We start from the raw sequence: 17,448 nt of genomic DNA on the forward strand, positions 1-17,448 counted from the left end.
AATGAAGGAAAGAGGTATATAATTAAAACACCAAATCAAGAAAAACCTCTAAAAACCAATACTGTATTAATTTAGTTAAAATACATGAATTTAATGAACCATGCAGTTGTCGCGGCGGGCGGGGAGGATGCCACTGCGCTGCGCTCGCTAACGCTCGGGTCCGGCACTGCTGCGATGGCTGCTCGGTGGCTCGAGTGGTGGGCCGGATCCGGGGACTCGAGCGGCGCTCCTCGCCCGTGAGTGAAAGGGGTGGTTGGTTTGGGCAATTTAGTTCGTGACGCCACCCACGGGTCGTGGTGAAGATAGGCACCACCGCTGCTGGAGACGGGGATCCCGGGAGCGATGGTAGGGAGCAGCTGGGATGTTGTTTTCCCCCTCCGTGGGTAGGGGCCGGTGGTCCCGGGGCCCGATGATGTGACGGGGAGGCAGGGTCAGTGAGGTGCAGGGTTGCAGGGGCAGCGCGGCGCGGTGCCGGATGGCACGGGTGTACTCACTCAGCAAGAAAGGTACAAAGTCCTCGGTAAACCAAACGGCTGGATGGACGGGTCCCGCATCCGGCTGCAGTGTCTCTCCCCAGGCAGGTGATGGCGGCTGTCTTTCCCTGCACCTTGATGTTCTTCTTCTGACTACTATGGATTCCCAACGGTAGTCCGCTCCCCGGTGTATGGGTACCGGAGGAGCCCGTTTGCCCGCAGGCACTGGCCCTTTGGTCTCTAGCCTTAGGCGATAGCTGTATACCCTCACGGTGTGGGCGGTTGCCTTCAATCGGGACTTTTGCTGTTGTCAAACCCCTGGGGTTCCAGTCACATTCGGAACTGACTATTTTCGGCGGCTCCAAGCCTGGTCGGGGTCCGATGGCCCTGCCTGTGTGTGCTGGCTTCACTTCGCTCCCCGGTCGGTACCGGCGGGCCGTCGCCCGTCCCCGGTCCTATTGTTCTGCGTTGCTCCACCACTCCTGCAGACGGCCACCACCGTCTGCCAACCTTGCTGTCAGTGCCTGGGCCACAAACCCAGACACCCAAGTGTTTACTCCTCTCCCTTCAAACTCCTCACTCTATCTCTGAAACTTTTCCCGCCTCCAGGCCTGTGAACTCCTCGGTGGGTGGAGCCAACTGCTTAGCTCCGCCCCACCTGGTGTGGACATCAGACACTGGAGGGAGGCAACAAGGATTTTTGTTTGGCTGTTGTCCCTGTCTGATGGGGGTGGGGGTGTTTGTATGTTATCTGTGATGACCTGGCTAGGCCAGGGCGCCACAAAGACACACTGGACATGGACACATTAGACCAACTCAAATAGTAAGGTGCAAGTGAACACATATTCCTAACAGTGGAGTGTAGAGAAATTTCAAACTCAGATTTTGGCTTATTAGATATCTGACAGCGGAGGGTACCTTAATTTTTTGGATAGCCCCCATTCAACGATGGCTAGCCCTGTATAACCCTTAGCTCCACTAGTAGGAGATATAACCACCACTACTTACCAAAATGCCTAAAGGTGACTAAACAACAGGACAAACATACAACATAAAAGGTCAATAAACCATTCTATTTTCTGGACACGGTCCTTCTCAGGACAAAATAGCCAGCCTTACTGCCACTTAGTGATATAGGAGGAAACCTTAATAATGTATACACTTCCCATTTTTTAAAATGGACAGGAACAGATCTGGCTTTCAACTCAATACTGTATGAATTTGTTAGGTCCAATCAGAGTGGTGAACTGACCTCAGAACACTCCCTGCTAATCCAACGCATTTCACCCCCCTAATAAAATATGTGGGGGATCATCAGGGGAATGCTTATAGAGTAACAGACTAGTTGCTTGGCACAATAAAGGGAAATAATGTTGTACTATGCTTTCCAACAATGACAGCGAATCATGCTTAAATGTAGACCAGCAATCGGAAGGCTGAAAACCTTAAGCACCAGCCATCCCAAGACAGATTGTTCAAGCAGTTAAAGATGGCTTAAGAAGCATTACCGAGGGAAATATATCCCCATACCCTTGAAGCTCTGTACAATGTATCAGGCCACATATCAGGGAATGATATCCCTATACACTTAACAGTGGTGCAGTGCGGCTGCGCAACATAGGACATGTTGAAAAGACTCCTCACCTGGTTCCCTACTTTTTGCTCCCTGCTTCCAGAGCATTTACTTATCTGGAAATCTTGGGCTGGAGCCCAGCGAGTTGAGCCTGGGTGACAGTGGACCATTTCAGCAAGATGATTCATTTGGTTCCTCTTCAGAGATTGCCATTGGCTAAGAGTCTAAATTATTGCATATTGTGAAATTACATGGAATGCCTAACATTATTTCTGATAGAGTGGTTCAGTTTTTAGCTAGCTTTTGGGACAGTTTTTGCTCCAGATTAGGTATTAAACTTTTAATCTCTTCAAGTTATAATCCATAGACCAATGAACATATACTCCTGGATATACCTGTCATAGGACCTCTCTATTTTTGTTTTTTGTACTGATAAGGATCCTACCAATTTTTGAACTAGAGGCAGGCCCTATGACGTTTATATCCAGGAGTATATATACCAGCTCATCCCGCCTTTGTGTACACTATCCTTGTCATTACTATACTGTCCTGAAGAAGGGGGCAGAGACCCCTGAAATGCATTGACCTGTATATGTGCTTACAGTAAACAACTTGGATTAATATTTGCGACTTGCTTTGGTGATAAGCACGTGTAATGCCTGATAGGAGCCACAGACTCAGACTGGCTGTAAGGGGAATCTAGAGAAAAGCCACTCACAAAGCAGGACCCCAAGAACTCTGCAACCCTTTAACCCCTATACAGGGATTTGGAATTACACAGAGCCTCAGAGATCGCTACCTGTGGTAGACTGTAGTCCGTGGTCGTCAGGCAGGGTCAAAATCCAGGAGAAGCAAAACAGGAACAGAATCAGCAGGCAAGGGCATAGTGAGGAGACAAAGCAGGGGTCAAATCCGGAACTGGCAGCAAGGTACAAAAACGACAGGCAGGAGGGTAGTCAAACAAGCAAAGGTCAGCGCACAGGAATCACAATACAAACAGCACATGAGCCAGGAGAACAGAACTATCACTGGCAGTGGTCATGTGACAGGAGGGGGAATAAGAAGGGTGGGGTGTCTTCCCATAGGCTGCATGGGAATGTTGGTCACTTCAGCCGGGAAACACACGCCACCTACATTCAGCCAGTGGTACTGCAGGTTCCAGGGAAACCCTGCCTAGTGGTTGAGCGGAGCCTGTGCTCCGCAGAACCTCGGGCACCGACTCCTCTCCCATCACCAGCACTATCCATGGTGGGAACATGGCGTCATCTGGTGATCGGAGCAGAAGTCGCAGGAGCGGACTCCGGTGGGGACGTGACAGCACGGTGGTGATCCCCGTTTTTTCTCCAAAACATTCATCTAATTCCTGTGGGGCTGAAGCTATCTCCACCCACGATTACGTGGATTTAGGTGTTATGACTTCTCCCAACTCCTATAGGTGAGTGCACCTTATATATATTTTTTTGGTTTTTATCTAGTAAGACCATATGCGCCTTTATTTCCACAGTCCTTGAAACCTCTCTGACACAGGAAGGAGAGATGGAAAATTCTCCTTGTAGCATTGAGAATGGTGAACAAGTAATCAGTGTTGGCCAAAATGCATATAATGCAGGGCTCACGAGAAAGACAGCAGGGCATAAAGTTAGCCAAGTTTGACAGTCTCCCAACAGGTAAGATTTTTAAGTCACCATGACTCTCTATCTCCTCCTCTTCCCTATCCTCCAATTGCACCTCCTCTTCAGGTCACCAATGCTGAACAGATGGGATGAAACTGGTTTGGGTAATAACCTCTGTAGTGCAGGCAACATCTTCTCTTCCTCCTCTTCTTCTTCCTCAACCTACTCCTCGTTATTACCCAATCCGTGCTGAGATGATGTGATGAGGATGGGCTGTGTAGTATAACCCTGTGTAGATTCTTCTCCCATCTCCACCTGGTTCACATGCAAAGCTTCCTCTTTAATTGTGAGAAACAAGCATTTGAGTAGACACAGAAGTGGGATGATTACGCTGCTTATGGCGTCATCACTGCTCACCATCTTGCTTGAGTCCTCAAAATTTTGAAAAACCTAACAGATGTTAGAAATCTATGCCCACTTGTTGGTTCTTATGTGCACAGGCTGCCCAGAATACCGACGGGCATATTGAAGCTGGTATTCAATGCCCACTGTTGGCCACAAAACCTTGCTAACATTTGTAATGTGGAGTTCCAGTGAGTGGAAATGCGCACACCAGTTGGTGATCTAGCACTTGCTGCAGCACTGCCAGGCCGGTGGCAGCTGTAGCTGACTTGCGAAAATGGGCACCCATGCAATATACCTTCACAAGTAGCTCAGGCAAATCTAGGAAGGTTTTTGGAAATCACTGAAGCACTAATTTGAGCACGTCGGCCAGGCTAGGTAAGTGTGTAAGCTGGCAAAGCTTTAGAGGCAACACCTGATTACTGTCATTATCAAACACTACCATGCCTGGTTGTAGTTTCATGTAGTTTTAGCGGTGAGAACCATAGATCTCTCTGGTCTGTTAGACATTTCAACAACTCTCTGGTGGTGTGCTGTTTGTTACCTAAAATATTACAGTGACAAGCAAAAGGGTAACAATGTTTTGAACTTTTGATTTTTAGGCTCTACATCTCACTATCTACTACAGCTTTCAGTGTGAGATTTGCTTCATTTTATAGACAATCATCTTGACTATCTTGTACATAAATTTGACTTGCAAATATTTAGCAATTGATTCTTGTCATGATACTGCATTTTTACTATTTTGCTCCTGGTGTTTGAATTTTTCTTTCTTCCTGTATACTACAAATTACAACCTGTTCTCACATTCCCTAATAGCTCAGTGCTTTACTAGGTTGATTCCCTAGTGAAATGTCACTGGTTCAATTCAAGGAGCAGCCCTGAAAAAGATTTCCCAAGAAAAGAGAAACAGCATCATCCAGTACTTAGATTGCAGTCTCTCGGCCCAAAAAAATGTCAAACTGCATCCAGTGAGTGCCATGACAGAGAATACAAACTAACTCTTTCCATTTATACAAAAGCCAAAAGGTGGATGTCCAGGCAAAATATTTTAGACAACAAGTTGGCTCATCACAATGTCTATCAGTTCTGACACAGCGCGCATGGCAGTGGAGGTGACTCATATGCTTCATAATAATACAAGTAAAATATATCTTTGTACCGTGTTAGCCAGTAGAGATAAAAAAAATTGTTTAAAAGAACTGAAGTATCAACCACTGAGGACTTCAGTTCTTTTAAACAATTTTTTTATGCTTCATAATAGTGAGATCACAGATATCTATGCAAGCACTGTGCGACGCACGTAACACAAGTATGGAATTGTGGCATGAAAAAGTTGAAGGAACTTTGACTTAAAATGTCATCATATGAAGCATTGACTCAAGTTTACAAAGAAGTACAAATAGTGGACAGCAAAAGATTGGAAATGGGTGATTTGGAGTGATGAGACAATCAATACTCAATAGACTAGGCTCTGATGGGTGCAAATGGGTCTGGAAGAAACAAGGGGAAAGGGGGCTAACAAATAAAAAATTTGAAATATTGTTCGTTTGAAAAACTTTTGTAAAAATTATATCTATCCCCATGATTTTGATGTTTTTTTAACAAAGGTAACATCGTGTTTTTTGTTGATAGATATTATAAGTATACTTCTCTGTTATTTTTCCATAAATCTTGCATGAAATGGAATACAAAATGGTAAAAAAGCAATTTTCTTCAATTTCTTGGGAAACCAAATATGCTAGTGTATGGTTTTTTAGTATGCCGATTTAAATGTATTTTAAATTTAAAACAAAAACTTGGAAACTATGGCCATTCATTACTTAGTAGATCATAGCATAAATCATAAATACAGAATAATAAACTCATCTAAACCACATTTGATTGGTCTAATTACCCTCAGGTCATTGTCCTATCTCTCCCGTGCATGATGGTACCTCTGGTTTCTACTAGGTACTTTGCATGGCCTAGAACAAAAGGTACTTCCTTGCCCTAAGGATGACTCTGTTTTGAATGCTGATTTTCAGGCATCATATTATCTTTGCTGACTCCCCATGGTGTAAGATCATAATAATACCATGAGAAAAGGGGTAATCCAGCTCACCGTACTGCCTTGCTGGTGTGTTCCAGATCCTGCTCACGGATTTGACTTGGCAGTCAATCAATAATAGAAAAGGAAGAGAGTTCCAGCGCCAGGAATGAGAAAATTAAAAATCCATTTTATTATGCCAATGCATATTAAAATTCCAGCAGGTACAGCATATCAGTCGGATGGCAGCAGAACAACGCGTTTCGACGCCTCAGGTCTTAATCATGTTCAGAACATGATTAAGACCTGAGGCGTCAAAACGCGTTGTTCTGCTGCCATCCGACTGATATGCTGTACCTGCTGGAATTTTAATATGCATTGGCACAATAAAATGGATTTTTAATTTTTCCATTCCTGGCGCTGGAACTCTCTTCCTTTTCTATCATAATAATACCCTTGCAATGTTAACACTTGGGAAAAAAGACAGGTAATTTCTTAAGCCTATAGTTTGTATTTTGATACTCTAAACTTTTTGTAAACTTTTTTTTTGAGATTATTGAGACAAGGGGAAGAGAAAGTAGTCGGCATGTGATTGTAAGCACAGTATGCAGATTGCATGTGTATATTGAACTGATGAGCACTGGGAATGTAGAACCAGAAGTATCCTAACAGTGAGGACATCACACACTGTTAGGATTTCATATGTTACAGTCCCTAGAAAATGTGTCCTTGACAACCATTTTAACTTAGACAAAATGACCTAGAGTATATAAATAAGAAATATTTGAAAATAAAATCTGTTTAAAATCATATTTATTTTTAACCAATTTTGTGATATCAGTTTTCTAGTGAGATTTTTGCATTAAAGCTCTCTTATAATTTCTTTGTTTGCAGGTATTACTACTGTCTTTCTCTCTTATCATTTTCCCATCGTTGAGCCACTTTACAAAAAACAAAGCCCAAGAGGGGAATGATTTCCAACCAGTGAGAGGTAAATTATTTAAATTTTTCTTGTTGTTTCCTTTCAATGACATCTATACGACGAATCATCTGACGAATAAAACAACATCTGCTCCGATACTTTCATTTTCATTTCTGACTTCCTGGCGCCTGTTTTCCAGCCAATGAACACATCTGATGTTGCTTGCTCTCACAGTAATGTCGTAGCCATCTTTGTTGTGGTGTTACTGTGATTGGCTTGGCCGCACAGCGTCATCTAAATACACGTTGCCACAGCTTCCGGGGACGATACATATGTGCCGCCCCCGTGCCAGCAGCTGGGCTGCTCGGATCCGGATCCGCAGGGTGGCTCGAGGGATCTTCCGGACCCGGGGGTCATGCGAACACTTCGAATAAAAAGTGATGTAATTGTATGGGATTTACCGTAATCACTGTGAGACGCCACCCACGGTGTGTGGTGAGTTGTGGCACCACCGCTACTGTTATGGGGTACCCGGGAGCGATGGGATGGCAGCTGGATATTAACCCCTCTGTAGGTAGGCATGGATGCCGCGGGGCCCAGTGTCTCTGTGCTGAGGATGGTGATTGCAGGGGCCGGCGCGCCCGGTCAGACCGGGGAATATTGGTGTACTCACAGTCAATGAATCACACAAGTTCAATCGGTAAACCAAGGTGTTAGTGGCCAGCCGCGGGGGCCGGGTGTACTCTGGTCCCTCGCCGGGGATGATGGTCTGTGTCACTTTCCTCTGCATTGTTTTTGGTGTTTGTGGACTTCCTGATATGGAACACGGGAGTCCGCTCCCGGTACTTTTGTTGGGAGCCTTGCCCGCTGACACTGGCCCTTGGGATCTACCGGGCCCTGCGGGTGACCTATCCCCCGCAGTGGGCTGTTGTCTGCTTTTGGGACTTTGGTTGGGACAGGACCTAAAATCCTGCCCTCAATTGGCTAATTAGCTAGGCCGTTGGTTCCGGTCCTGGCTTCAGGGTCCAAACACCCCCTCTGTTCACGGTTTCCGAATCGGTTCTCCGGTGTCGGTACCAGCCGGCTCCTACCCTGTCCCGGTCCACCTCGGATCTCCGGCAGCCATCTTCCCATCTCCTGACAGACACGGACCACCGTCTGCCACCTAGCCAGTACGCCGGGGCTCCAAACCCGACGCCTTTCTTTTCTCTCTGACTCTCCACTCTCTGAGCTCTCACTTTGAGCTCCACTCCTCTCCACTCCAAACTTAGCTCAACTGAACTCCAAATTGACTCTTTTCCTGCCCCGGGTTCTCCAGGCCCCTAGATGGCCGTTCTCCATCCGCCCACTGGTGTGCCTTTCCTTCCCTTGGGGGGTGACTAGGGTTTTTGTTGGCATGATGTTACCTGGTGAGGGATGGTGTTATGCAGGGGCCTTTTCTATGTGTGACCACCTGGCGGCACCAGGGCATCACACATATACAGTCCTGGCTGCTCTGGCTTCCAGCAAGAGAGAGACAGAGATCATCCCTACAAATTACTTAAGATAACATAAAATAAAAAAATAATAAAAAATAATATTCTTGGACCAGAAGGCGAAGGTCCAAGTGGAGAAGGAGATTGAGGAGGAGGAGATAGATGTGATGGTGTAGGTGGAGTAGGAGGAGGTAGCAAACACTGTTTTTGTGTAGAGAAGGGCAGACCCATGGAAGGTCTTCAGGTTTGGCTGGAGTTTAAATAAAAGTTTAGTTGAGGGCCTGGACTTGACTTGAACTTAACTGAAGCTACTCATAACCAATAGACAACACCAGAAGCGTCTTACCTGGGCCAAGGAGAAAAAGAACTGCATTGTTGCTCAGTGGTCCAAGGTGTTGTTTTCAGATGAAAGTAAATTTTGCATTGTAAATCAAGGTCCCAGAGTTTGGAGGAAGAGTGGAGATGCCACAATCCAAGCTGCTTGAGGTCTAGTGTGAAGTTTCCACAGTCAGTGATGGTTTGGGGAGCCATGTCAACTGCTGGTGTAGGTCCACTGTGTTTTATCAAAACCAAAGTCAGCGCAGCCGTCTACCAGGAAATTTTAGAGCACTTCATGCTACCCTCTGCCAACAAGTTTTTTGCCAAAAGTATCTATATATGGTTTAATAAACACAGTATCATTGTGCTTGATTGGCCAGCAAACTCGCCTGACCTAAACCCCATAGAGAATCTTGTCAAGAAGAAGATGAGAGACACCAGACCCAACAATGCAGATGAGCTGAAGGCTGCTATCAAAGCAAAATGGGCTTCCATAACACCTCAGCAGTGCCACAGGCTGATCGCCTCCATGCCACGCCGCATTGAAGCAGTAATTCAAGAAAAAGCAGCCCTGACCAAGTATTGAGTGCATTTACTGTACATATGTTCAGTAAGCCAACATTTTTGGGTTTAAAATCATTTTTTCAGTTGGTCTTATACACTGAGATCAATATAGTAAAAATTATATCCAAGATGCAAAATGGCACAAAATAGCATTGAAATATGCAGACAAGTGCCTAGTTAATTAATACAGTGGTAAAGGTTAAAATGGTTGAATACCTATTCACCTTAAAATGTGGCAAAATTAGGGCAACATCAAGATAGCATCTAAACAAAGTGCTAATGTGCAATATAACATGAGCTATATCCAAAAGAGCAGTGTGACAGTTCACCTAACTACATATCATAAGTAAAGGGGCAGCATCAAGACTATACCTTAGAAAGTGCTAGGGGGCGATGTCATGCTCCAGCGTCCCCCAGCCCCATCGCGTGTTTAGTTGTCCTTCCTCAGGGAGCATGTGAGAGAGGGGCGTGTTTGGCTGGTTTAAATACATTGGTGGGCAGCTGGGAGAAATCGCCGTCTGGTTCCCATACCTGTAGTATGGTGGCGCACGCGCATTAGACTCTTCACCTCAAGTGAGGACTTCCTGCTTCTGAACAGTAACATGCAGGCCAGGAGCGCGACTTAGGCAATTGTGCGTGTCGGCGGCCATGGGTGCCGGGACACAGAGAAGTCAGAGGGGAGAATAAGTGTACCAGAGTAAGCGGAGGGCATAGATAACATATAGGATAATAAGGGTGGATATTGCAAACATGAAGTGAATGGGAGTTTAAAGATTTGCATAAACTGTGCGCACCTCAAACGTGGTGCACAGAAAAAATGTTTAAAAAAAGGGAAATAATGCAACGATAATGTGAATGAGAAGCAAGGCTGTGCATAAAATGTCAATAAAAATTAATTAATATCATAGTAAAGGGATACTATCAATGTGAATAGACATTAAGCTGTAAAGAATCAAACGTGTAGGCAATATATTACTATATACACACTGAAGATATATGTATAAATACAATTAATGAGAAAATACAAATAATGAAAATTAGAACAATGAATTATCATTGTAACAAAAATAAATACAGGTATGCAAATATTAATTGGGTCCCAAGATTGTGTAATAAGATGGATCAAGCTCTGTGCCAATGAACAAAGGGTTCACAAATAGAGGTGAGTGAACTTTTGGAAGTTTGGTTCGCCAGGTACATTCGAACCTTAAAAAAGTTTGTTTTTTGACCCCGACTTGATCCGACTTGATTGAGCGGCTCACATATGGGGTAAAATTAGCATGATCAGATGTAGTGTGCATATACAAACAAAAAAAAAAATTGAAAACCCTGCCCACCCTTCCCCAGAAATGTTCTACTTATAGCTAGCAGCATGTGGGTGGAGACACGAAATACCCAATTACTGCCTCCCATTGAGGTTTGAATCAAGTCAGAATCACAAACCAAACTTTTTTAAGGTTCAAATGTATCTGGCGAACCGAATTTCCAAAGGTTCGCTCATCTCTAGTTAAAACTACAGAAAAATAAAAACAAAACATTTAATATATAACAACCCTCCTGTAATGCTCACCGCTGGACATTGTGAAGCAGCGAGCTAAAGTGGACCCACTGGATCACAGGAGGACCCCGGGCTTACTTTTTAGTGGGAGGGGCTTGCTTAAGTGCCCACTGTGAGGTTGGACGCCAGGTGCTACTCCCAGGGCAGTGACTGGGATAGGCAGCTGACCCCCAGGGCAACGGCATATACAGGAGCAGACTGGCTGAGGCTGATGGTACAGCCAGGGTGGACAGGCATAAATTCTGGTATAACAAGAGCTACCTAGGTAGCTGAGGCTGGAGGCACAGCCGGGATGGACAGGCACGGTCTATGGTACAGCTGGGATAGACAGGCACAGACTATGGTATAGCAAGAGTCACTTGGGTAGCTGAGGCTGGAGACACAGCCAGGATGGACAGGCACAGTCTCTGGTATAGCAAGAGCCACCAGGATAGTTGAGGCTGGAGGCATGGCTGGGTTGGACAGGCACAGTATCTGGTATAGCAGGGACTACCGAGGTAGCTGAGGCTGGAGACACAGCTGACTTGAACAAGCACAGTCTCTGGTATAGCAAGAGCCACCATGTTAGCTGAGGCTGGAGGTACAGCCAGGTTGGACAGGCATAGTCTCTGGTATAGCAAGAGCTACTGGGGTAGCTGAAGTGGGAGGTATGGCCAGGATGGACAGGCACTGTCTAAGGTATAGCAAGGACTACTGGGGTAGCTGAGGCTGGATGCACAGCTGGGATGATGGACTGGCACAGTCTCTGGTGTGGCAAGAGCCACCGGCGTAGCTGAGGCTGGAGGCACAGCTGAGTTGGACAGACAGGCACAGTCTCTGGTATAGCAAGGACTACTGCGATAGTTGAGTCTGAAGGTACGGCAGGGACGAGCAGATAGGGACGCAGTACACTGAAACAAAAGCACAGATAACAAGGGGACCTGACAGCTTGCTGGCTAGGGCAGGCGCAGAACCACTACCCAACTAAACACATTGATCAGGCACCTCCCCTAGTGGAAGAGTGCATTATACCCAGTACCTCTCAGTGATAGGCAGAAAGGCACTTCCTGGGAGTGACGCGCTGGCCCTTTAAGAAAAAGGCAATGGTGTGTGCGCACTCCTGGAGGACCTGTGCAGTGTGCACAGACCCCGAAAGAAGGAAGCAGGGATCGCACACGTGAAGGAGCGCAGAGACGCTGGGACACAAGTTGAGAGACGGCCACGGTGGTGCGTCAGCGCATGTCCCTGAGGGGGGAAAGAGGAGAGTGCAGGAACGCCAGTCCTACACCTCCCTACCCTGATACGCACTAAACTCAAAGTTATCATTAAGTCCCTGCGGTGTAATACTACCCAGCCTATAGATCCACTTGCTCACCACCTCGCTAAGTAACTTGCCAAGCTCACTCCCACTGACACCCATTGTTACCATTTCAATACCTTTCATATTCAGCAAACTGGGATTATTCCTTTGGTGAAGAAAAAAATGCCTGGGGAGAGTGTTGAGCAGGTTTGGATCCTTCTGTACTTGTACCACCCCTGCAGCAGTTAGACTGCTCGAATCCGAGGTTGCCGTGGCTCGAGGGTCTCCGGATCCAGGGGCTTGGGGTCACCCGAAAGTGAAAGGGGGCTATTTACAGGGGATTAATGTTTGTGAAATCCACCCGTGGTTCGCGGTAAGGGGAGTACCTCCGCTGCCGATTAGAGTACCCGGGGAAGATGGAGTGGGGCAGCCAGATGACATTCCCTCCACGAGTAGGGGAGGCCATGGGACTCTGGATGGTGGAGGTGTAGGGGAGGGTGGTGCAGGCCAGGCAGGGAGATTCAGGGGAAAGCAGCATACTCACTCAGGCCGTATGGATGTTGGTGCGACCATTAAGCAGACTCTGACACAGAAGTAAACCAAGTCTCTGGGTGCCGCTGATGCTTTGGGGGGAGCTCGTTTGGGAATCCGTCCACGTAAGTATTGCTGATGGTTCTGGAGCTGTGCTCACGATGGCTGACACTTGGGATCTCGGTGGACCGCATAAGCTGGAAAGCCCTATCCCCCTCGCTGTGTTGATACCTTCGATCTCTGAGCTCTTGGGGAAAGTTCATAAAGAGACTATCCTCCACAGGTTAATTATCAGGTTGCGTGAAACTACTCCCTGATCTAGGGTCCAGTACCCTGCCATGCTCGGTACCAGTTCAATTACTAGATTTTCCGGTGCCGACCGTTCTCCAAAACTAAGTCTGGCACGCATCTCTAATATACTGTGACCGGGTTTCCGTCTCCTCCGATCCCAGACCACCGTCTATGACCTAGCCAACGTCTCCCAGGGAGCTCCAACTCCCTCCAGCTCCTCACTCTCTGAGGGCTACCACTCAACTGACTCAGCCCCTCCCACCAGTCTGCCTGACCCCTAGGCGGGTGGCCCTGTTCCAGCTAGACCACCCACTGGTGTGCCTGACAGGGTGTGGTGTGAGGTGTGGCTAGGATTTAAATGCTGATGGAGCAATACCAAAGGTTAGGATCCCAGAAGCATGGGGGGTTGAGCTCTGCACCAGAAGAGAAAGGAGTGCAGTACCCTGTGACACCCTGACTAGTTCAGAGGCGTCACATACTTCCTTTCTCAATGTCATGGACATGTTTCCTGGTCCTAATTCCTAATTCTCTGGTCGTCAGTCCGACATAATTTTTTTTTGCATGGGCATACCGCATAATACACAACAGTTCTAGAGGTGCAAGTGATGTAATGTCTTATCGTGAAGGTCTTGTCCCCCTTCTAATTAGTGAAAGAGATACTTTTAACCATAATGAGGTAGCCTTGCAATGTCCACAAGGATAAAATACCTTTAATTTAAGCCACTTTCCAATATTATTATTAGAAGGGTCAAAATGACTCCATACCAGGATGTCCTTCAAATGTTTTGACATGCATGTAGTCACAGCCGGAACCAAGGGTAGACACTTGCTAAGCACGAGATCACTATTGGATAATTCCCCAATGTTTGTTGATGATGCTCACAACCCCTTTCCATTGTTTATGTGCCACCCCAGCAGCGGATCGAACCGCTCGGATCCGGGGGTAGTGTCCGTTCATGGTTCGGGGGTCTCCGGACCCGGGGGCTTAGGGGCCACAATCTAAAGTAAAAGGGGGATATTTACAGGGGAGTTATAGTTCGTGACGCCACCAGTGGTGTGCGGTAACTGGGAGTACCGTCGCTGCCGTTGGGAGTACCCGGGGTGATGGAATGGGGAAGATAGGTGTCGTTACCCTCCACGGGTATGGGTATGTCCCGGGACTCTGGATGATGATACTGGGTACCGTGACAGGGAGATCACTCATGTACTCACTCAGTTCATAAGCAGACGCTGACACTCAAAGGGAAGCTCGTCCGGGTCCCGTCCCCTGCAGTGCTGCCTAGTAATCCGTGACCTGCCTCCTGGCACAAAGTTTAAATTCACCGTAGTGGCCCGGTAGTCTGAAACGTGCCGGGCCCCGCTCCCCACTATGGCTAAGTGTGGGAGCCTGCTCTCAGGGCTCACGCTTGGTATTTTAGTGGGCTGCTTGTATGGAAGGCCCTATCCCCCTCGTTGTGCTAGTGCCCCAATTCTGGAGCTAGTGGGAACAGTCCATGAAGGCTCCGTTCTCCGCAGGTTAATTGCCGGGTTCCCTGAACTTCTCCCCTACCTAGGGTCCATGTACCTCACCGTGCCTTCGGTTCCGGACCGGTGATAGGACCAGGCTGCTGACCATCCTCCTTGACAGGTCCAGGCACTTTGCCTCAATCCCCTGCGACCGGGGTCCGACTCCTCTAGGTCCAGACCACCGACTGCAATCTATTCAGCTTCCCCTGGGAGCGACTTCTCCCAGCTCCTCTAAGCTCAAGGGCTACCTCCCTTCTCCTCGTCTGACACTTCTAACCTCCCCTTCCTGACCCCCTAGGTGGGTGACCCTATTCTGCTCAAGCCGCCCACTGGTGTGTATGGTAGGTGTGGTGCAGGGTGTATCTAGGATTTGATTTGCTGTTGGGGGCACTACCGCAAGTTGGGGACCCAGAACCATGAGGGATTTGAATACTGCACTAAAGAAAAAGAGCGTGCAGTACCCTGTGACGACCTGATAATCCAGGGGCGTCACATTCCCCCTTGGTTAAACATAGCTGGTCCTCGAGCTACAGGACATCCAGAGGTTTATTTCGTAACTAGGAAAAAGCAGAAAGAAATAACATTTTTATTAACAGGTTCACATGCTTCACAGGGGAAGTACTTCACATAAACGTTGCATTAACTCTTAGGGGTACTTTGCACACTACGATATCGCAGGTGCGATGTCGGTGGGGTCAAATCGAAAGTGACGCACATCCGGCATCGCTGTCGACATCGGAGTATGTGAATCCTTTTTACTACGATTAACAAGAGCGAAAGCGTCGAAATCGTATGATCGGTGTAGCGTCGGTCATTTCCATAATTTCGGAAGGACCGATGTTACGATGTTGTTCCTCGTTTCTGCGGCAGCACACATCACTGTGTGTAAAGCCGCAGGAGCGAGGAACTTCGCTAAATCTGTGTCCCGGCTGCAATGAGGAAGGAAGAAGGTGGGCGGGATGTTTACGTCCTGCTCATCTCCGCCCCCTGCGTCTATTGGCTGCCTGCCGTGTGACGTCACTGTGACGCCGCACAACCCGCCCTTTTAGGAAGGAGGCAGTTCGCCAGCCAGAGCGACGTCGCAGGGCAGGTAAGTGCATGTGAAGCTGCCGTAGCGATAATTTTCGCTACGGCAGCTATCACAAGATATCGCAGCTGCGACGGGGGGCGGGGACTATCGCGCTCGGCATTGCTACCATCAGCTAGCGATGTCGTAGTGTGCAAAGTACCCCTTAGAGTTCATCTTTACTAAATAACGACGGAACGCTACTGGTCATGTTAGCGGAGGCTCAACCTGCTCTGTTGCAGCCTCTTCCTGCGACAGTCCAGTCCCAATGTCCCGGATCCCATTAACCCGCCACCCAAATAACCTGAACCCCACTGGTTCCTAATTGGTTCCATGACAGGGTTAAAGTCCCAGATTTAAAAAGGATGACTCTGGTAGCAGTCCTGAACAACCTGGTAGCCGTTGCACTTTTGCGCCGACCCCCACCGGGGCCTCCTGGTGCCGTCTACCAGCACTGCACCGTCCAAGGCTCTGATGGTCTTTTTTTACCTATAACAAAGGGTGGAAAAGGGTTCAACAAGGAGGGTGCAGTCTAATTGCAGCATAACTTTCCTGTCACCTACCATCAGGGACCCTTCAGCCGATCCCCAACAGTTTCCTCCATTTAGAACACTGGAGAACGTTCAACAAAGGTGACAGTCCACACAAAACTGCTTAGAAACTTGCAGGTTCCGGTCCCCTTAACGTCGGGCACCTCCTGGACACACTCTAGCAAAGTGCCCGGGTAAACCACAGCGACGGCATATGGGCACAACCACATCAATGGTATTGGCTGGGATCTCCTCACCTGAAGTGAACTCTCCTTCCACCTCCATTATCTCCAATTCTTGTATTGTTCGTGATGACAGGGACATCCGATAGCTGTTTGCTTCAAAGCGTGGCACCCAGGCAGCCTCCAGAGTGCTGGAACCTGAAACACCTTCCTCCATCTCCTCTAGTTCCAAGTCTACGAGCACCGAGACAATCTGATCATAGGTTGCGACCTGGCCGTCTTCAGCGGGAGTTGAAGAATCCGCTGCCGGTGTTGCGGGCAGCGTCTCGGGGTCAGCTGTGGTTGGAGGTGAAGGTGACAGGGCGATGGCGGTGGCTGCGGGCACACCGGACTCCGAGGCCGCATTGGCCGGGTCAACCGGAGCTGGGTTTCTGCTTACCTGCTCTACACACATGGCTTCTTGAGACCGCACAGCCATGGTGGCCCTCCGTATCTCGATCCGGGCAGCTGCACCGATATCAACATCCTCGGCTGAGCAGTCACGCTTCTCCGACATCTTGCCTCTGTGGTGCCCAGGAACGTTATCGCAGAGTCCTGGTGTCCCTGCTTCACTTCCACTGTTACATGCCATCACGCCCCCTCGGTTTTCGCCAGCCACTCACTGCTGTGCTGGAGCCCTCTGGGAGCTTCCGGATCTGGGCAAACTCTCAGAACTAGGGGCGGGGCTTCGGCTTTGCGTGCTTTTGGTCGAGAAGACGGCGTTTTGGCGCCAAAGATGGCGAAAAAGGGCGGGAACGGGACTTTTTACATGCAGTTTTCGGATTTTAAGGCGCACGTCACCCAGGTTAGTGGGTCCTGTCTGAATCCTGTTCGTGACGCCAATTTTTAGAGGGTGTGCTGCCCCAGCAGCGGATCCAACCGCTCGGATCCGAGGGTAGTGTCCATTCGTGGCTCGAGGATCTCCGGACCCGGGGGCTTAGGGGACACAATCTAAAGTTAAAGGGGGATATTTACAGAGGAGACAGGGAGATCACTCATGTATTCACTCAGCCAGTAAGCAGACGCTGACAACCGGGTAAACCAAGTCTCTGGGTGCTGCTGCCACTCAAAGGGGAGCTTGTCCGGGTCCCGTCCCC

The 17,448-nt window shown here is 48.1% G+C and overlaps 1 protein-coding gene across 2 annotated transcripts in view; it reads left to right on the top strand.

The window, feature by feature from the left end:
• Positions 1-17,448, top strand: part of CREB3L3 (cAMP responsive element binding protein 3 like 3) — a 383,132-nt gene that overhangs the window by 339,138 nt on the left and 26,546 nt on the right. For both annotated transcript variants that reach the window (XM_075337865.1, XM_075337866.1), the window contains one exon: positions 6,985-7,081. In XM_075337865.1, the coding sequence (XP_075193980.1) occupies positions 6,985-7,081 (97 nt within the window). The remainder of the gene's footprint in view (positions 1-6,984; positions 7,082-17,448) is intronic.

Source organism: Anomaloglossus baeobatrachus, chromosome 1 (genome assembly GCF_048569485.1).
Source record: "Anomaloglossus baeobatrachus isolate aAnoBae1 chromosome 1, aAnoBae1.hap1, whole genome shotgun sequence".
In the NCBI taxonomy this organism is placed as follows: domain Eukaryota; kingdom Metazoa; phylum Chordata; class Amphibia; order Anura; family Aromobatidae; genus Anomaloglossus; species Anomaloglossus baeobatrachus.